The sequence below is a fragment of the Xiphophorus maculatus genome, chromosome 9 (genome assembly GCF_002775205.1).
Source record: "Xiphophorus maculatus strain JP 163 A chromosome 9, X_maculatus-5.0-male, whole genome shotgun sequence".
Classification (NCBI taxonomy): domain Eukaryota; kingdom Metazoa; phylum Chordata; class Actinopteri; order Cyprinodontiformes; family Poeciliidae; genus Xiphophorus; species Xiphophorus maculatus.
Window position 1 is genome coordinate 5,683,186 of NC_036451.1, and position 21,551 is coordinate 5,704,736.

At 36.5% G+C, this 21,551-nt stretch overlaps 2 protein-coding genes and 1 long non-coding RNA gene across 5 annotated transcripts; 2 read left to right on the top strand and 1 right to left on the bottom strand.

Moving 5' to 3' along the window:
* Nucleotides 1–828: 828 nt before the first annotated feature.
* On the bottom strand, nt 829–13,114 carry LOC102220524. Of its 2 annotated transcripts, none has more exons than XM_023340274.1 (14): nt 12,926–13,114; nt 11,975–12,101; nt 11,750–11,889; nt 10,404–10,567; nt 9,554–9,742; nt 9,214–9,470; nt 8,086–8,226; nt 7,904–7,992; nt 7,712–7,829; nt 7,400–7,634; nt 5,354–5,509; nt 4,535–4,632; nt 3,043–3,165; nt 829–1,693 (listed from the first exon to the last, which is right to left on the bottom strand). In XM_023340274.1, exons 2-14 carry the CDS (start codon nt 11,995–11,997, stop codon nt 1,528–1,530), a joined length of 1,899 nt encoding a protein of 632 aa, XP_023196042.1. In that variant the 5' UTR covers nt 11,998–12,101; nt 12,926–13,114; the 3' UTR covers nt 829–1,527. The 2 variants fall into 2 exon arrangements, with proteins under 2 accessions (XP_023196042.1, XP_023196041.1); XM_023340273.1 differs by having other exon boundaries at nt 11,975–12,198.
* Nucleotides 1,631–5,426, top strand: LOC111609790. Of its 2 annotated transcripts, none has more exons than XR_002753332.1 (3): nt 1,631–1,718; nt 5,092–5,217; nt 5,338–5,426. It is a non-coding gene; the product is annotated as an uncharacterized LOC111609790 (long non-coding RNA). The 2 variants fall into 2 exon arrangements; XR_002753331.1 differs by lacking the exon at nt 1,631–1,718 and adding an exon at nt 3,120–3,197.
* Nucleotides 13,115–14,112: 998 nt separating the features above from the next.
* On the top strand, nt 14,113–19,852 carry babam1 (BRISC and BRCA1 A complex member 1). Its single transcript, XM_005800834.2, has 9 exons — nt 14,113–14,257; nt 15,225–15,678; nt 16,519–16,577; nt 16,661–16,781; nt 17,497–17,575; nt 17,649–17,673; nt 17,762–17,891; nt 17,976–18,062; nt 19,364–19,852. The coding sequence occupies exons 2-9, from the start codon at nt 15,232–15,234 to the stop codon at nt 19,562–19,564; spliced, it is 1,149 nt and encodes a 382-aa protein (XP_005800891.1). The 5' UTR covers nt 14,113–14,257; nt 15,225–15,231; the 3' UTR covers nt 19,565–19,852.
* The last annotated feature ends 1,699 nt before the right edge of the window (nt 19,853–21,551 follow it).

Here is a 21,551-nt window from a genome sequence, read left to right on the forward strand (position 1 = left end):
AGTTGACCTTTTAACTGAACTGTCAAGCGTGAAAGGCGAAGAACGTGAGACCACGGAGGTGCAAAGAAGACAAATGGGCTTGGCGTAACATTTCGTGTGAAGATCAGCCATTGTTGCGGGCCCCACCCCCTAACGCCGTTGGAAGGAAGGTTTTTATGGGAAAACGAACATGTCCACTGTCACCTACCTCAAATCATCTGGCGGTTCATTCTTTATTTAAACTGCATGACAGTTTTATTTAATGTTTGAGTTTTGCTATTTCAAACGGTCAGCTCTCTTTGTTGTGCTGCTGTTTTATTTTCCACATAGGCTCAATAAGACAGATGGTACAACTGCTACTGGTTAGAAAAAAATAAAAAAATAAAAAATCTCCTTTTATGGCAGTAGTGTAGCTATAGCTGAATTAATTAAAATACAATCTCTAATTTGACTACATTTCTAGTAAAAACTTTCTTGAATGAATAAAAATCAACAATACCAGGGCTTTGTTGTTCAAGTCTATTTAACTTTTTTACATTAAATTAAGTGACTAAGTTTCTCTTTTGGGATATTTATATGATTTAAAGAAAAACTCAGTTTTCTAAGACGCTTTTCAAAATAGGAAAGTCAAGAAAAGATGCCATTCAACTAGCTTTTGATATGTGTTACTCTTCAGGTCAGGTAATGGCAATGCAAAAGTATTTGTCTACAATAATTAAGCAGTTTTGCACATGCTCACAGGTGTTTGGATTCAGGTGTTTACAGATATACTCTATAATAGGCTGCAGTTTCTACTAAATACCTACTTGTACTAATTAGATGTGAAACAAAATAAACATTCTTGCACTGTACAATAATCTTTCTTTTTTATTTTCTTTATAATGTACATACACATACATATGAAGAGTGCTCCTTTTATTCTTTATTAAAGCACATATATTTAAACTTAATGTCTGCAAACTGTGAGCACTTGAAACCAAAATCAAATTTGTTTGTTCAAAACATTTTGGGCAATAATGGTGATTCTGATGCCAATTAAAAGCCTTTTCTGTCCTACCATCCTGAACATAAACATGTGGAGTTCTTAAACATTTGAAACCGGTATTATGCAGAAAAATATTGCATATAATATACATGGTGGAAGCTGTATGGTGCTGTGGGTCAGTTTCTCTACAAAATGGGTTGGCCTGGATTTTTTTAATTTATAGTATATATTTTTTAGTATATATTACAGTATATGTATACTTCAAACAAAAAATTGGTTGTGATTGGGTCCTTTTAGCAGGATGGTTGGAAAATCACCACAGAAATGGTTCATCAAACACAAATGAGTTGAACGCCACTGATTTATAAGAAATATTTGCAAAAAATGATACATTTATTTGAAGGTTTCCTTCCTGTAGTTTTACCAGTAATAATAGAAGTGCTACAAGTATTATATAAGAATAATTGTTTTTAAAAACATAATTTATACATCAGATTTGCACATGAAGCTTATGCGAACAGATTATGCGAACAGCTTATAGCTGCTACGGATCTATCTTTGTTTTATAAAATCGTCTCTTCCTTCCTCCACTCCGCTCCTTCCTCTGCAGCTTTGGCTGCTTCACTCTGGCTGTGTTGACTCTCCATCATGGCGGCAACCTTCTGCTCCAGCCGCCACACCTGCTCCCGATACTTCCTGCGAATCTGCCTGTAGGAACTCAAGGCTTTACTGGAATAAAGCCATCAAAATCTGGGTTAGTTCATTTATTTCATTCAACCTTTAGGTAATTTGTATTTATAATACCAACCTGACAGGGAAGGGCAACACATGGGAAGGGGAAAAGACAATATTATGTAGTTTCACAGTCAATAATCACATTTAACTCTTCTTATGCCTTGAACAGTAAACAACACTAAAAGTATAAAATAATAACACTTAGTAAGGTTAGGTAATACTCTTACCTCATTAAAACATTTTCATTCTTAATACTGAGATACACTTAAAACAAATTAACTAGTAAAGTTCAGCTATAACATGTACAGGCATCTGATAATTATTTCTTTACAATGTCTTTAGAATGACCTATATGAAAGTACACAGTATTAAACCTCTCTCCAATCCTTTGCTGCAGTGTAGTGGAAAGACTGTTTTCCATATTTTGATTTGATTTCTGGAACATTGTGCAAAATATTTTGAGCAGAACGATAACTGATGCTTATGAACAACCACATGCCAATGAGACTTCCTTTGATTAATTAAAGATGACCAATTACGAGAAAAACACAAACTGCAGTGATGTGTAAGAAAAGGTTATAAAATGTATAGTACATAAAGTTTCTATAGTGCGGACATAAGAACATGCCTGTAATAAATATTTATATAATCAAACTTTGGCATAACGATCATCTATACAAAGATTTTCCTTGCAGAACTAATAAAAGATGATCACCAGCGTTGGGTAGTAACTAGTTACATTTACTCAATTACATTTACTTTTTACTACGCTATACTTTTTCCCTGACTTGAGTAATTTTAAAATAAAGTATCTCTACTCTTGAGTAAAATTTCTGGATTTCCTACCCATGGAAACAAACATGTTTAAACCAAAATTTCACCAGACAGACAAACACCTGCAGTTTATGTTAAAGTTTTTTAATGAAAGAAACTGATAACTTTATATTTTGTTCCATCTGATTATGTAATTTTTAAATATTAAATGATTGATAATTTGGTAACTTTTCTACTCTTACGTGAATAATTTCTTGGATGGATACTTTTTTCTTTTACTTTTACCTGCGTAAAAATATGTTGAAGTAGTGCTACTTTTACTTGAGTATAATTTTTGTCTATTCTGCCCACCTCTGATGATCACATATGATACAGGATGCTGAGTTTGGACTTAAATTTAAGTTGTGAAAAAGAGAGAATTATCACGCCAAATTCCCAGACATTTATATTCAGTCATTTGTTGAATTACTCCACCATCCCGGTTTGTAATGGTTGGGAGTAACAGTGATTATAAGTGACCAGTTTTCTTAAAGTGAGCATTGAAGCAGTGCGTTGCTGTCGATATTTACCTGTGTGCCTGTGTGAGGCGAGCGATCTGCTCTGCGTTGTCCTTCCTGTGGGGGGCGCCGTCTGCAAGAGCGGAGTTCAGCGAGTCGTGGACCATGGCCAGCCTCCTCTTCAGGGCTTGTTCCCTGGCAGATAAAGAAAACAAGTGGATCAGAAGGTAACTCAGTTAACAAAAGATGTTTGCTCACAGGAATAATACAATTGTTAAGAAAAGAGTTATTTTATTTACTTCATCCTTGGCCCGACAAGGAGCCTAATTTAAAATTAAGCGTTTATCTCTCAAGGTTAGAAGAGAAAGAGGAAGGTCTCTGGAGTATGCTTTATGTCAAAGTCTGTTACCTAGCAACAGAACAAAACCCAGCATCACCGCTTATCACCTTTTTTTTATTCTGGGAACATCAGTCCAAACAATAGTTTCCTCAAACAACAAAAACTGTGCTTTGGAGAGATTTTACTTCTGTGTATTTTATTGGGATTTCATGTGATAGACCAAATAAGGCGGTGAATAATCTCCAAGTGGAGGAAAAATATTACGAGGTTTCCATATTTGTTTACAAGATGCTGAAAAGTGTGGTGTGAACTAGTGTCTAAAACCAGTTACCTTTATAAGTCTACTGCCAGAGTGTCCAAAGTCCTGTCACTCTTAAAAAACTAAATTCACAAAATATTTTATTGAGAACCTTTTTTTGCGGCTCAACAGCAAACTAAACAAGAAATATTTTAAACAAAGAATGTAAATTGTTGTAGATCCACAATTTCAAAAAATGATTTTGCATGAAAGAAAGGTGACCACTTTACTAATTTAGTTTGGGGTCAACAGAAGAAAACTAAAAAAAGATGTAGTTTATTCTCAGCAATAAAAACATAATTTAGGGCTCTCTTTATTTGAAAAACTTTCAAGAATGTAATTAAAAGCAGATTTGGGTGTACCAGAGTCTGCGTTGATAAATACTTTGTGTTGTTTCTACATTTTTTGTGAGAAAATGTTACTTTGTAGGTAACAGTTTTGACCTAATTGAAAAAAGTCTCTGTCTGCATACAGCCAGCTGTGTGGTGGGACAAATTTGTATCATTACGTCATACGAGCCGCAAAAAATCAGTTCAGGTGCCGCAAATGGTCCCAGGGCCGCACTTTGGACACCCCAGGACTACTGGTTTTCTTCAGTCAGACTGCAACATGAAGGAAAATTATAGATGTGGAGAAGCAAGGGTTAAGCTTTGAACATCTCACTAAGTAAAAGTAGGCCGATCAAAAGTATTGATAATATCAATACCGAGTCTGTATCAGTATTGGATCAATACTTGATAAGGTTGATAATTTGGTTTCAGATTCTTGAAATTTGACTTTATTTTTGTACTGTAGCTTCTCATCTCTGAATAGAACAGAAAACATTTCTTGGTTTAGATTTTAAAAAGTACATATTATTATGTATATAACAGAAATATAACAGGAAGCCATTAAACTCTGGTCGTAGACATGCGATCCGGTCTCACCTCTGTAGGACTGCCTGCAGCTCTTTCAGAATGGGTCGGGTCAGAGAACTCGTGGTTTCGCCGTCACTAACGGCTTTGGTAGCGTTTTCACCAAACGTCTGAAACATAAATATGATAATGAGCAGAAAGAACGTCTAAAAACAGCAGAAATAACAATTCAGAAGGTTTCCTGTCAACAAATCATTCCAGATTCAGAGCAGAAATCTGGTTCCAAAACCCACTGGATCCATCCATCCATCCGTCCATCCATCCATCCATCCATCCATCCATCCATCCATCCATCCATCCATCCATCCATCCATCCATCCATCCATCCATCCATCCATCCATCCAACTGTAGGTCCATCCATCTGTCCATCCATCCAACTGTAGGTCCATCCGTCCGTCCGTCATTATAAAATGATATTTGTATGTAAATTTTTGAGGAAATGGATAATTTAACATAATTTGTAAAAAAGCTGAAACATTCTGTGAATTATTTCCTGAGTTGCTGTATAAAACTCAGAACTTGTCCTCAATGTCAGTCACTCGTGCTGTTTTTTTCTGTCTTCTGACAGACTGAGGTGAGAGGTGCGGCGTGACTTGCTGCTGCAGGGACAGGACGGCCGAGCAGAAGACCTTGAGGAACTAAAATATCTGACTCGGCCTGGAGGGATTCTGCTTTGGAAGACGTAATTTCCCAGGTGAGAGAGCTGGATTTGAATCGGATCTCTCTCATGAGCCCCGACTCCCTCTCGGTCCTTTCACCTTGACTTTGTATTATTTGCTCTTTTTTTTTTTAAATGAAGTCATCTTTGCTGCAGTTGGAGTCCTTCATACCTGTTCGGTCTTCCGATCTTCCGCCTCGTCTCTGAGGTTTTCTGGGATGAAAACTCCAGCTGCTTCCTGCGACTTCTGACCCATTAAGCCCCATTCAAGACATCGCAGCTCCTTCTCCTTCAGACGGATTAAAGCTCGAAGATCTGACATCTCCTCCTGGACAAAGGCAGTCAAACCACAATCTATGATAAACAAGGGCAATTCATAGCAGCATAGTTTGTGTTAAGTGGCACAACTAAAAACTTTAATAGATAAAGGAAGCCAGAAAGCAAAAATCGAATGTTATTTTTGACTTCGACAGTAGTAGAACAGCAATTTCTAGCTTTTATGACTGATTGCAGCTCCATTTAGTTTATAAATATAAATGTTTCAATTGGTTGTCAGCAACCAAAAATATAGTTAAATATATTTAGTACTAGGATTCCTGTCTTTTAGTATTCATTAAACTGGTCTTATTGCAAAAGTGCTGTTGTAAAAGTGTTTTAGTGTTGAATATGTAATAAAAACTGCTGGCTGGTGAAAGATTTAGAGCCTTGAAACTGAATATATTTTCATAATAATCAGGCTGTAGACCAGATTTTTTTCCTTTTTCTAACTTTAGCTCTTTAGTAATCATAAAAATATTTAAAAGATTAGACTGCTACTTGTAAATGTGTTCAGTTTTAAAAATGTTGTTAAAAGTTTTGATAAGATGCAGCAGTAAATGAACTTTTCACAGCTTTTTGTTACTGTTTATATCAATTTGCATATTTTTGTGCTAAGTAGGTAGCCGAAAATGACACAAAACAGGCTGATGACAGCATATTTTTCACCAGTGTATACATTTAACCACTGAGCAAACAAAAACAGGGTTTACAGTTCTGTTCATTCTGTGTTTTTGATGAAATACAAACCGTTAGCTGTTGCTAAAAAGCCTCATTTATTGCAAAAACTGGACTCTAGAGATCACTGGATGTCCAAGTCAGAATACTGGTTTCCAGGTGAATTTTGTTGATTTTTTTCCAATTTTGACTTTGGAATCTTTTAGTAGGAGTTTTAACAAACCTATTAAGAGAAAAATAATGGAATTGGATAAATATAATTAGTTCGTTTTGCCTTGAAAGTTGGAGCACAAATGTTGGAATTACGCCTCAGTTAAATGTGTTGCTGTGGAAAGTCTGCTGCTAACAATTATTAGTAATAACAGCTTAAACAACATATTGATCTACACTGAAAGACAATCAAATTGTCAGAGGTGCTAATAAAGAGTTTTTACCAGCAATGTTCACTTTGTTTTCAACACACTGCAGTCATGTTGGAATTGAAATGCTCAGAAAAGTCTTAATTTGCAAGTTTGAGTTCTGTCTTTTGGGGAAGTTCTTGTTTAATTTTCAAAGTTTTAATAAAAAAAACAGTATTTGACAGTTAGACTGTAATACAGTCACATTAGAAGAATATTGGCACTACAAGGTTGACACAAGTTATGTAAATGAGACCTATTGCTCTTCCTTGCAGTCTGAACTCAACGTAATGCATAATTATAGAACCGTAAATCTTTGAAAAGCAGAAGTAGAACCTCCTGCACAACCAACAAGAATGCAGCAAGTGGTTTCTGGATGTTACGTAAGTCAATAAAAAAACTGTTGTCTTTTCCAGCAGCCATTGTACAGCACATACAGAGGTAAAACCAACTGAACAAACTGGAGCTCTGCTTGGGTTCTGGGGTTTCTATAGGTACTGGGTTGTGCCTGCTGATTTGTGATGTTTCATTGAGAAGGTTTAGAAACGACTCATTTTTCCAGACACCAAACACATTAACTTATTACCATAAGATGGCTGGATGGTTTTATTAATGGCTTGTGCTGTTTTTAGAAGAAGTAGAGAGAATGGAACAACAAAAACATGCAAATTATGAATTTAGTATAAAAGGTCCCCTTTAAAACTTAGCAATGGGTTTTGAAACTCAAAGCCAAAATTTGTTCTATGTTGTGTAAGAAAATAGTTTTTTGTTATTGCAGCTAATAAAGAAAACTGACTTTTGTTAAAAAACAAAACCAAACCTCCTACCCTGACTGAGATCAGCTCGTGAAACAGCGATGCTTTCTCCCTCTTGCTCTCAGGAGGTTTGGTGTTGTCCTTCATCATGTGGCCCCATCTGGTACCGACCGATTGACCGGTTTCTGAGCTCAGTCTGACCTCGGCTCCTGGACCTGGCTTTGCTGGGCAAATGGCTGACCGTTCCCTCTTCAGTCGCTCGATTTGTTGTCGGAGAATTGCTTCCCGGTCTGCTGGATCTGGAGTTCTGTGGCGTTAACAGATTTCGACTTGTTAATATATATATGCGTCTTGTCTATATTTCTGCATCCTGACAAACGTCACCTGTGCCTCGTGTGACTCTGGGTTTCCTCTGTGACTCCAGCTGTGCAGAAGGAGGTGGATAACTCCTCAGTTCCCATCTCCGGGTTCTGAGCTGTTTGCTGCATGTCACACACAGGCTCTGGTTGGAGGAAAATGCGTGATTCAGAATCACAGTATTTTTATTTATTTTTTTGCATAAAACGTGATGATCACCTGCTGAGTGTATCTGCAGAGAGGGGCTTTGCTGCAGCTTGGCTTCATAAAGAAACAGCAGCTCGCCGTAGGCCTCCTCACACTCCTCACTGTCGGACAACAAACACAGGACAGAACCTCTACTCAAAATATTTGTGCTGGCAAGTTTAAATGTTAATGTGTCAGATGTTGATGATAAATACCAGTATCTAAGAGCCATCTGCAGGGCAGAGCAGTCAGACTCCAGTCGGCACAGTTTCAGGCTGATCTGCTCCGAATCCGCCTTCCTTCGCTCCAGAGCCGCAGTCAGACGCTCGTTTCTGGCCTTCAGCCTCTCAATGCATCTGAGACAACAGGAGGCCAGATTTAAAGCTTTTAACTGGGTATGGATGATATATCGGCATTAACATCGGTATTAGTGATGATAGTGATGCTTTACCACGTCAGTATCAGTAAAACTAGGCCAATATTAACAACTAAGTGATGCAACTCAGGATTTGGGGAGTTTAAAGCAGAGAAGAAACGTCAGCAGACATTTTTTCACAGTGTCAACAGGGAAATATAGACAGCTCTGGAAAATATGAAGAGCCCAGTGCACTGAACCCCATTGAAAACCTTCTGGTTTTTCCACCAAATATTGATTTCTGAACTCTTCCTGAGTTAAAACATTTGTATTGTTGTTTTCTTTGCACTATTTGCGGTCTGAATGCACTGCATCTTTTTCGTTATTTCGACAATTTCTCATTTTCTGTAAATAAATATTACATTTTTGCTTGGAATTTCAGAGACATGTTGTCAGTAGTTCATAGAATAAAAGAACAATGTTCATTTTACTCAAATATACACCTATAAAAAGTAAAATCAGAGAAACTGATCATTTTAAGTGGTCTCTGAATTTCTTCCAGAGCTGTAGATACAATATATGATATAAAATATTGGTAAATACCGGTTATTAGTCATATGAGGCATATTACTGTCGAATATCGGTACAGTAATTGGTGTTCCTAGAAAAAACAAACTTTTTGACAAAAAACGGCTGGGTGTTTTTTTAAGCATTTGGGTTCTTTTTAGAAGCAGTAAAAACCCAGAGCTTTTTTTCCCAGAGCTGTAGGCTATGTCATGCATTAACATGACACACAGCTCATTAGTTGAGGTCTTTAATATGGAAGATTTCCCCAAATGTTTCACATGTTAACACACATCATACTTCCTATATGTAAAACACATGTTCACATGTTTCTACAAGACCAACCAACCTGTCTTTCAGTGTCAGTTTACAGCTGCTGTTCAGTGTTTTGCTCTGGCTTGTTTCTGATAAGTCTTGGTCTCACCTGTTCAGTCTGTCGGTCTCTGATTCCAGGCTGATGGGGCTGAGGCAGGGACTGCTCGGGGTTACGCAGCCCAGCGGAGTCCCGTCCCCACCCAAAGACAGAGGAGTCGCAGCTCTGGACGTTCTTCTGTGGAGTAAAGGTGAACCGGGGTAGGAAGGAGGCGGTCGGTCCTGACTGAGAGCTCCTGAAGGAGGCCGGTATGAAGGAGAAAACCTGTCAGACCTCCAGGCCTTGTGGAGACCAGCCAGGTGGAGCACCTAAAAAATCCCAACTCAATTTATTCTGATTCTAAAAACTGTAGAGTTAAAGCAATGAAACAAGATAAAAACATTTTCCCCACCTTGTTTTTCTCATCTTCCAGTGAGTAAATGTTACTTGGAGCTCTCTGCAGCTCTTCATTGTGACTCGGCGTGTTGTTCCTGAGAACAGATTGGTGTTTTTCCAGATCCAACAAGTCGTTCAGGTTCTGGTCCTTCGGCATTCCCACAGAACATGAAATCCCAAAGTCTCTTTCCATCTCCTCCAGCATCTACAACCAGCGGAATATATTTACAAAACTCACCGGTATTTGTTTAAATTCACAGCTGTAATAACAAATATTTCAACCAGAGGTGGGTAAAAAACCAAGAAATGTACTCAAGGTGAAGTAGCACTACTTTAACGTATTTGTACTCAAGTAAAAGTAAAAAAGTATTTGGTAAAAAGGCTACTCAAGTAACTGGTCAAAACATCAATCAGTTAATATTTAAAAATGACATCATCAGACAGATCAAAATACAGTTATGTGGAAATTTTTTGGTATTTTAGATCAAAATTAAAATAATTTATATCAATAACACAATTACAAAACAATTCAAAAACAACATTTCTTTAAAAATGAGACTTAAATAAAAACTGCAGGAGTGTCTGGTGAATTTTTGGTTAAAACAAACTTGTTCTGGATTCAGTGAAGTCACTCACAGAATATATAAATATAAAGTAGAGTATCCAAAATATTTTTGAACAAGTAAGAGCAGCAATATTTCATAATAATGTTACTCAAGTAAAAGTAAAAAGTAAATCGCAGTAAAAATACTCCACATTTCTTTCAAAACTTTACTCAACTAAATGTAACTGAGTAACTGTAACTAGTTACTACCCAACTCTGATGTCAGGTTAAATGTTAGAAATGTTTCCCTGTAGTTCATCACCTGTGTGGCTTTGGTCCAGTTCTCCTGAGCTGCTCTCAGGTGCTCCGTGTCCTTGTTCTGGTCGGAGGCTGTGATTGGAGCGGCCCACGTCCTTCTGAAGCTGATCGAGTCCTCCACTGATGATAAAACCTCCTGCAGCTGCGTCCAGACGACACCGCCGCCCTCTAGCGGGTAAAGAGTAGAGGTGCAGTAACGTTTAAAAACCCTCAGCTCAACTTTATGAATCTTTAGCTCAAATTTAGGGGCTTTTGTAGTAATAACTTTTTACCAGAAAGGATATGGGAATGTTTTTATGTAAAAGAGACAAAACTAATGAGTTCTATAATAGGCACAGATAGTATTTAATATTTTTCTTTTTAGCCGTTTAGGGTTTGCTTTGTTTTTGTGACATACTTTTCTTTACAATAGCAGTTTTCTAATGTTCAAACCCCTTAAAAATAGAAATAAACTTATTTCTGATGCTTAATTTCAAGTAAAAAAATTTTTATAGAGTATTTTATAGTTATAGTACAGTGTTTTATAACGGTAACTGTATGTAACCATTTTTGCTCAAACTACTCTCTCTGTAAGAGGATCCACAATTTGGAACTCACTCCCTGTTAATTTAAAATCTATAACCAGCTTCAATATGTTAAAAAAAACCCAACAAAACTCTGTCTATGAAAAAACCCAGCGTGGTATCCATATCTAATGTTTATTTTTTATTGTCATGTTTTTAATTCCTTCATACTGATTAAAAAAAATACTAGTTACATTAGCAGATTATTTGACTTATAACGAGACATTTTTCCTACGTGATAAGTGAACTAATCTGCTAGTGGAGCTAATACTTTCTAAATCAATGTTAAGGATTTAAAACAACCTTCTGTATCTTGCTGAAATTAACTTGTATGTTAATTTTGTCTTATTAGATACTTGCAGTACAAACTAAATCAGAACTACTTGGTAAAATGTTGTGTTTTTGCAGCAAGAAGGTCTTGAGCTCAAATTCTGACTGAACTTTTCTGCCTTTTTCCTCCCACAGTCCAACATCATGTCTGTTAACTGGTCTCTTTACATTCCCTTTGGGTATGACTTGATCAATGTATGATTGTTGTGTCTATACAGTACAGGGTCATGAATAGGCAAAAAAGTCTGTTGTGTAAAATGTAAATTTTGTTTTGGAAACTAACTTCAAACTGACTCAACAGCATTGTTTTGCTTGCATTTGCATTGCTTTCAGTTCCTGAAATTCAAATCTGTTTTGTTGTTCCTCATTTACATTTCAATGCATTTTACTTCACAAAGCTGGACAGCTTGACATATTTGTTTCTAAATCAGTCAGAACAGCAGTTCCTCATGCCCACCTTGGTTGGTTGTTGGATGTTTGGATGCGGCAGCAGAAGCAGAGCTGCTCTCTGGGCTCCTTCTGAGCAGCCGGTGAGACAGAAGGTCTGGAGGAACCAGAGGTCTGGACGGACGTGGCGGTCTCATGTCTCCTGGATCACTGGAAGAGTCAACCCCTCAAACGAGTCATACTCTGAATCATGCGTTATCTCTGAAAGAATAATTTATTCAGGAACTTTACTCACCTCGGAGCCTTTAGCGACCCCATCTTCTTGTTTAGATCAGCGATGATGCTGAGCAGGGTGCTTACTTCTGCTTCACACTGAGCCACCTCTGCTGGTGTGGGCTCATGGCCAATCAGAGGCTCAGAGGCTTCAAGGTCAAAGGTCACAAAGTCACCATGGCTCAGCACATCCTTGTTAAACAGGGAGCTGGTATCAAGGCTGTTACATCTGCTTCTTTTGGAATCCTATAGCGACCCAGTCAAGAAATGACCTTAAATATTTCAACATTTTCTTGCTAAATTATGACTTTTTAAGACTCAATCTAAAGGTTTTGCTCATGCTATTTGCTTTGGATTAAAAGTCTGTCATGAAGCTGGCATCAAACTGTTAAGCCATTGTTCAAGGCGGAAAAGGAGGAAACCAAAAACATCCTGAGATCCAGCTTCCTGCCCAACAAACATTTGCAGATCACACCATCTATTGTTTTCACTAAGATTTTCAGATAAATACCCACAGCACAAAACAAATCATTGTAAACTGCAAGTAAAAAAAACTACTTGGAGAATATCTGGATTTCACACATGCATATTTTAACTGCTTGAATTCCAACATATTTTTCTGCTGACCAGAAAGGACAGCATGTTTCACATTCCTGATCCCTGATTTTCAAGAACTCCTCATCAATGTCAGAGGCTATCACTGCATCTCAGGCATTTATTTCTTTAGCCAATTAAGTGGTGACATGGTTCTTTCACTGACATGAGAGTGGAAAGTAGCAGAGGAAAATATTTACCGACTCCTCAGTTCCACAACAATTATCTTTCAAACATCCTGCCAAGAGCTTACTTCTTAAAACAGCTGGAAACACTTTAAACAAGCATCTATTAAAGTGGAACTTGGTTACTTTACTGTACTGGCAGTGGAACGGATTTCATCTAAAACCAAACAAACATTTCAGTATGACTCACTTACCTCCATCTTTCTTGTTTTTGATGTCTCCAGAGTATTACAATCCTTAACATTTGGGGAAAAAACAACAAAAAAAAAAAACGTGGATATTTTCTTCTTGGTCCTGCTGTTTTGTGCAGTAAGAGGCCAGAGGTCAGTCCCTGAGCGAAGGCAGCAGATTGCCGTCCTGCTGCATGTTTGTCTAACTCTGTTAACTGTGATGAATGAAGTCAGTGGGAAACACTCAGAGAGAGATCCACACCCATTCCCCTTCACTTTGTGTCCTTTCCTGTTTTGGTCGCAGTTAGTTTCCATGCAGTGTCAGCTCCTGTCTGGGTTTTTGGAAATGTGTTTTATACTTACAAAATGGTTGTTAAAGGGGCAACATTAAGCATTCACCTGCCACATATTGCCATTTTATATCACAATCAAGAAACTATGTTACCTTTAGTTGTAATAAAAATGTTATAAATATGAGACTTTGAGCTTTTCCACTGCAAAAATGTGAGTGAATCCTGAAAAAAGGCAGAGGATTAATATTTGGAAAAATACCTCAATCCCACTTTTTTGTATGATGTGGAATTTGTGATCGTGTGAGTATTTTTCTTCCACAAGTTGTGGGAACCTTATAAGAGAAAAAGGCATTCTGAACTCTTAAAGTAACATAATATAAATGAGTGTAGTCCAAGTAAAGGCTAGAATTATTTAGTCTGAAATTCTTCTACTGCAGTAAAAGATGACTTTATGGCTTTTATGTAACTTCGCTATGGGTAACGATAAGTGTGGCTGAAGTATAAAGAAATGGGTTAAATGTGAGGCAACAGAAGTTTAGTTAACAAAAGAGAAACTGTACAGTTAGGAGCATTGAACTTGGACAATACAATAAGTTTACCAAAAAAAGGCAAATATTGCTATAAAAGTAGAAAGTAGTAGGAGAAAAACACACATTGATACAACATTGCAAAAGGTAATAATTTTTTATTCAAAATAGAAGATTCTTGTTTTGTAAAGTTCTTTCATATTTACAGGCAGAGAAGAAAAGAGATTCTAATATTTGTTTTAACTGCATTCACTCTATTTTTTTATATAATAAATTGTTATTGTCGTTATCACGGATGTTGTTGAAGGTTATTTTATTGTGCTCCTGGCGATCTACAAAACGGAAAAACTTTAAATCAGCCCAAAAACTTCATTACCCACAATGCTGGGAGGACCGAAAGTTCCGGCGGTGTTGTTTCGAACAGGAAGCTAACCGTTCAAAACAAACGTTAGCTCAGCTTGTGATTTTTTTTTTTTAGCAGTATATATGACAGTTTGTTGCACATAAAACAAAGACGCTTCTTTTTTCTTAAAAACGTAAGTAGTATTTTTCCGATTAATATATATGGCGCTTATATATTGAGCTGCTTGTTAATTTTATAGAAGCTAACTAATGCTAACAGCTAAACTTGTTTTTATGTTATCAAGAGTCATTCTGTAAAACGTACCTTTTCAGTACAAAGTGTTTGTTCAACTCCTAAGATCGGTGTGGAGATTTAAAGATAAAGCTAGTTACATGTTCACTTAGAGAAAAAAATAACTGCAGAAATAGTGCTGTGATTTGGTAAAATAAGCCATAATGTAAGCTTTTGGACAAATAACGTCCGTCTGAAAGGTAGAGATGTTTTATTAAAAAGGAAAATATGAGATATAAGTCTGGGATTCAGCCAATTTTAAATATTTTGTATGTCTAAATAACTTCAAATATAATTGTAAAGTTTATTTATTTGTGTATTTCTTCTCAGAAATTGGAATCATATATAGATTGATTTCAGCCAGAGTGATACATCTGAATATTAGCTTATCAGGATTATGGTGTAGAAGTGGATAGAGTAGCCAAAAATTACTCAAATAGAAATGAAAAAGTATATAAGCATTGTTTTCTAAAGCTACTCAAATAAATTTAATGTAATGTTACTACCCCTCAACTAAAACTTCAGACCAGTTTATGATGATTTGGATATTTCATTATCCCAATTTTGAAAAATAATTTTGAATAGAAATATGTCACATTAATTGAGTTTTCAATTGTGGATTTATATTAACTGTATTGTGATAGCCATCAAAACTAAAACAACTAAATGCTTCAAATAAATCAAATCTTGAAACACTTGTTTCACTGGTGGAATTTAATTGGTGAAATAAACATGTTCTGCAGTGATTTTATTTTAATTCATCCTTAAATCCTTTTATTGATGTAAGCGGTTTATTAGTTTGTTCTTCAGTTTTAAATGCTCCATCTACAGCAGACTGGACTCATCACCTCCACTTTGTTTGCATCCAGTGTTTCCATGGAGACTCCAGAGCCAGGCCCAGCTGATGGAGAGGAACGTCCAGTGGAGCTGCGACCCCGGACGCGCTCCAACCCCGAAGGTGCCGAGGACCGACGCAGCAGCACTGGCAGCCTCGGAGGCAACGGGAACCCGACCATACCTCAGCCGGCAGTGGGGAACCGCGTGGAGGGCGAAGGCGAAGCCTCGACCACCGACAGCCCTCTGAGCTCTGTCTCAACAACGGTTTTGGCCGCTACATCTCAGGCCGTGGTTCCCCCTGTCGCCATTTCCGTGGCAGGTGGTTCTGGAACAGCAGCTGGCACCACGGCCCAGCTGTCAACTGCAGCTGTGACGGTCAAAGAACGGCCAAAGGCCCCTCACCAGCAGCCCGTCCTCAGTACGTCCATTCCTCCACCAGCAGAATACCAGCTCCGAGTTCCCAGAGTCAACTGTCCAGAGAAAGTGGTAGGTCCACTGTACACATAAATACTTTCTTATTCAAGAAGTTAAAGTGATCAAGAAAGCAAATCCTCAAGGTTCTGTTTCTATGAAAAAAACTGTAGTTTTTACCTGGCTTTATTAAATTAAATAATTAGGATGTTTAAATCTAACCTCAAAAGTAGAAAGGTTTAGTGTTGACACAATTTGTTGAGTTGTATTAACTTTCCTGGATACCACATTAATCTTGGGGAAAATTTGAGGTCTTCCATCTATGGGTGGGCATTTATTGTATTGTTCTTTTATTGTAAAATTTTTCATTTTGATTTATTGTTGCCTCAATAAATTTCCATTAATGATGTTAAGCAAACAAAAAACAGAACTGACATGTTATTTTCTTTTACTATTTTCTCCACTGTTTGTTCCACAATAACATAAAGAAATATCAGTAAATTTGAAAATATGACCAAATGCAGTTAATATATGCAGTTTAGTGATATAAATCATATTTCTTTAAGTAAGTGGCTCCCTTAAATGGGAAGAGCAGTATTTGTTTTTGTGGCACTATGATTACTGTGCCATTCATGCCATACAGTTAACTAAAAAAAACTCATAATAAATAATTTTTTATCACAATTTTTATTGTTATCACAGTAGTAGCATAAAATATACAGATAAAACTTTCATCTGAATCTTTGATGTTTTATTTAAAGCAAATTACAAGATAATGAAAGTAGCTCATTTTTATTATGCCCAGAGAAGCTATAGAATTGAAAAAGCGCGTACTTTCTTTTTACTGTGATGTAGATTTACATATGACTTCATTTTAATGTTTATGTCTTTCCTGCCTTATTTCCCTCTGTACAGATAATCTGTCTAGATCTTTCTGAAGAAATGTCCTTACCTAAGCTGGAGTCTTTTAACGGGTGTGTAAAAACACGGTAGACTGTCTCATTGTTTCATGGCTTTTGAGCTTAACATTGCATCATTTCATTGTCTCTCTGTTTAGATCTAAAACAAACGCCTTGAACATATCCCAGAAGATGATCGAGATGTTTGTGAGAACAAAACACAAGATCGACAAACGACATGAGTTTGCTCTGGTTGTCATCAACGATGATGCTCTGTGGGTCGGTACACGAGACGCTCAGTCACTGAAACGCCTGCTGGATGTTTGATTAATCTTGGTTTAATGTTTTATAATTTTTATCTCTGGTCACTCAGTAAAAACAAAACCTGAATTTACAAATATGATCTAGTATTTAAATTTGGAAATCCAATCATTTTTATGACTTGTATAGTTCTGTTCTAAACACAAATTAGGAAAGATGGACAGATGGAAGAATGGAAGGGGGGAGACGGATGAAAGCAGAAATACAAAGAAGGAACAATGGAAGGAGAGATGAAAGAAAGGAGATATATAAGGAAGAAATGATGGAATGAGAAAATGAGAGATATAAAAGGAAGGATAGAAAGAGAAATAGAAGGAAGATAGAATAGAAGGAAAAATACAGAAGGAAGAATGGAAGCGGTGATAGAAGTAAGAAAGGAAGTGTGGATAGGAGAAAGGAAGGAAGAAGACAAGGAAGGGCAGAAGAGAAGGAAGTAAGGAAAGAATGAGTCGGTAAGGAAGAAGGAAAGGAAGGACATATAGACAATCTCTGGGTCTGGAGATATTCATTTTTTTCATAGTTTATTTTTCTTTCCTCTTCAAAACCCTGCAACACAAAAACAATTACAGCTCATATATTTTTGCTTTTTGTGTTTTTATTTTATTTTATGAAGTGGAAATTTGTGGAATTTTGTGGAAATTTCCCTTCATAATTGTTTTGTTTTTTGCCCCAGCTGTCTGGCTTCACATCTGATCCCAGAGAGCTGTGCAGCTGTCTGTATGACCTGGAAACCAATGTGTGCGAGTCCTTCAGTATCCTTCCATCAAACATTCACCAAAATAGCTTTAATACTAAAATCAAGTTACCCTTAACCTAAACATTTAGACCTGGAAGATCTCCTTAACGTCATGTAAGCTATGTTTATGTTTTTCTAATTTTCTCAGATTTGTAACTTAAGTAGAAATGTTTTACGTTTTAAAATCTTGTGTCTGTTGCAGTCGTCAGAAGATTGAGCTGCCGTCGATGGAGAACGTTCAGACCATCCCGCCTCCCTACGTGGTGCGAACTGTTCTCATCTACAGCCGCCACGCGGGGCCCATGCAGTTCAACCCTTCAGAAGCTCTCAGTGTGAGTCACTGCTCTGTCTGTGGTGTAGTCAAAGCATCTATCTGTTTTATCTTGTGGTGATCAAGTTTTTTATTCCTGTTTCAGAAAATGCTGCAATCTCCATATTTCTTCTTTGATGTTGTTTATTTGCACAACGGGATGGAGGAACAAGGAGATGAGACCAGCTGGAGGGTGAGTGTTTCCTTTAGTTTTTTTAAAGACAATATTACATTTTCTTATTTTCGAAATGTATGTCTAAATGATCACTGTGAAATCAATGAGGTCAGAATTTACCTACAAAACTTGCAGGATGGATGGACAGTGAATAAAAACCCAGAATAAATTGTTCCTTCATTGTCATCCAAATGTGAAAACTGTTTAAATTTGCATATTTTCCAGACTGCGTTGGAAATTGTGTGTTTTTCATATTTTTCTTCCCAAGTTGCATTTTTACGGCCTGTTTGTTTTTAAAGAAGCATTAAAGTTAACAGTTACGTCTCTGTTCCTGTATGGTCACTTAAAATAAACATATTGCAGAAGATCATCAGTGTTTGGTGAATACTTTTCGATGCAGCACATCGGAAAGTATTCACAGCGCTTCACGTCTTCTGCTTTTTGATATGTTACAGTCTTACTCCAAATTGTATTATGTCAGTTATCATTATCATTATTATAAAAAGTGCTAGTTTCACTGGCACTTATGGAAAAAAATGTCTTGTTATAAGTTAAATAATCTGCTAGTGGGACTAGTACTTATAAAAAAATTAATATTAAGGAATTATTTACTTAAAACAAGCTTCTGTATATTGATGAAAGGTACTTGCAAGTTAGTTTTTTTCTTACTTCAAGTGTACTAAGATCTTTGCACTCAAAATTAGACTAGAAATACTTGATAAGATTTAGTGTTTTGCAGTGTTTTCCACATTCTCTGTTTTACTGTGATACAATAGTATTTATGCCTTCACTGCAAAAAACAAAACAATACCAAATGATCGTTGGTTTAGTTTCTACTGCAAAAAAGCAAAAAGCAACTTTTTGACAATATATAGAAGCTTGTTTTAAGTTAATAATTCCTTAATATTGATGAAAAAGTACTTGTTTGTAATAAGCAAATTATTTAACTTATAACAAGATTTTTTCTCATATTATAACTGAAATAATCTGCCTATGGAACAAGTACTTTTTCATTAATATTAAGGAATTACTTACTTAAAGCAATCTAATATATATTGCTGAAAAGTTACATATAAGTTAGTTTTGTCTTATTTCAAATATACTAAGATGTTTGGACTAAACCAAAAATACTTACTAAGATTTAATGTTTTGCAGTGGCAAAGGGACTCAGACTTAAGGTTGTTTATGCAAACTTTAATAAACTGAGACAAATAAATTATCAGGACTACTTCACTTCTTTCATTCCTTTACATTTGTGAGATCTCTTTAAGTTGAGTAGTTCTTTGACCATCTTTTAAAGTGTTTCTTTGGTTTCCCAGGAGACCTACACTTCGTTCTGTACCCTGGACTCCAAAGGCATGTGTTATCGCTTCGAGGTTTCCCTGAGTGGACCCGCCATCGAGCTGCACAACTGCATGGCCAAACTGCTGGCTCATCCTCTGCAGAGACCGTTCCAGAGCCACGCGTCCTACAGCCTACTGGAGGGGGACGATACCCCGGACACGGAGGCTACAGTGTAAAACGGACAAATTAAACCGGCCTCACTCATCTGTGAATTCCACACATGCTGCAGATTCAGCAGAACTTTTTATTTTACTTTATTTTTTATCTGAAGGCACAATGTTACTGTTATTGTTTTCTTTGGTTTTGAACAAACGTTGTGAGAATATATGGGAAATGAGGGTTTCAAGAAGTCACTGATTGTAACCAAATTGTTCTGTTATGTGGTGGTGAAAATTAGTTGAACTGTCCTGGTATTGAGGGAGTAGATGATGAGAGTTCAAATAAATAAAAAATAACCTAATAGAGAGTGGAAGTTGCAATGGTTGAATCGTCAGGTTTTGCAAAGATCTCTTTCATATTTGTGTTTTTGCTTCTGAATGTAATGAATTTGAAAGTTTGATTATTTACAAACAAAACAACATCCTGACTGGCTATTTTAATTTTGAGAGACAGGATGTCAACAAAAGATCCATAAAACACACATTAAATAAAAGTTGCAGATTAATTTGTATGTCAGGATTCGATCAGAAACATGTGACTTATAAATTGTTAGAAAATATGTTTCTTTTAGTTTGTCAGCAGGTTTGGGTTATTTTTGTTCCTCATCAAGACTTTTTGATTCAGTGCCAGAGATTAGCTTTAGCTTAATGTTTTTCTTCCTTTGTTTCCATGCTGGAATGTTTTCTGGGGACTAAATACTGCCTGCCACAGCTTCTTAACTGGACCTCTCCACTCCAGAGGGACTCATAAATAGAACCTTCATCAGGTTAAAGTTGTTTTTATCTGTATAACTGTGAATTTATTGCAAATTATCTGAAAGACTCAAAAACATTGGGTTTAAATGACTAACTCCCACCTGCAGGCGGCAGTACTTCTTACTCTACTCTACTGCTGCCTCAGCCATACTTGATGTTACAGTCTGTGATCGATATGCCGAGTAACAAATGTCACAAGCCAGATAAGCACAAACCTCGCGAAATTTCTATCAAATATCTCTAAATTAGCCTCCTCACAAATCTGTAAATTTGATTTAGAAAAATATCTAAAACCATCACAGAATCCTGGAGGGACTGATCAATTTGAAAACATGTTCAAGACTTTAATTTTAAGAAGTATTTAATTGAGGAGACGGCTATTAATGTTTTAACAGTTTGCTAATAGATTTTATCAAAGTATTCTGGCACAACCGTCACTTTGAGAAATTTTATTTTCTTGACGACGCCCACAATGAAAATAAGTTTGACATCCCTGATTTCAAACTTTGTTTAGAATATGGCCAGTTTTCTTCACTTCGTCACTGCTGTACGTCACACAATGCGACCGTGTAGGAAGGTTACACAAACACATTGATGGTTTTACCTGAAATGTAGCTATACCCACAACAAAAACTGCACGTAAAAACTTTTTGGGATATATTGAAAAGGCATATTTAATCCTATTAATCGTATTTTAAATTATTTAGCTGGTTTGGCCAGTAGATGGCAGCAGATTCCACCTTGAAATACATCCAGCTAAGACAGAAAGACCCAACATGTTCTGCTGTCTGAACAGAACTTAGTTCAAATTTTCTAAATCCAGCAAATGATAACTTGAACACACATTTTGTTGGATTCCTGTGTTGTGTCAAAAACTCTAGAAAAGTCTGAGAATTTTTTTTAAAAAATTCATATTTTGTTTTATCTTGTTATAAAACACAAAAATCTGAATTTTCTAGAAAAGGCAAAGCATTTTTTAAAAATAATTATTCATATTTAGATAACCAGTTTTAAAGTTTCAAGCTAAAAGATAAATACAGAAATGGCTTTTTCAGGGATTTTTATGGCTAGATAATTCACCGATTATCTGTCTCATACTGTCACAACATAGTGATAGAAACATAAAATAAAATCAAGCAAGTGTATTTGTTAAAACTATCATTTTGTTGGGCCACAAGCACTTTTGACTGAACAATGTTGAACACCTCTCCATCAGATAGTGTAAATGTGCCACTTATACATCTATTGC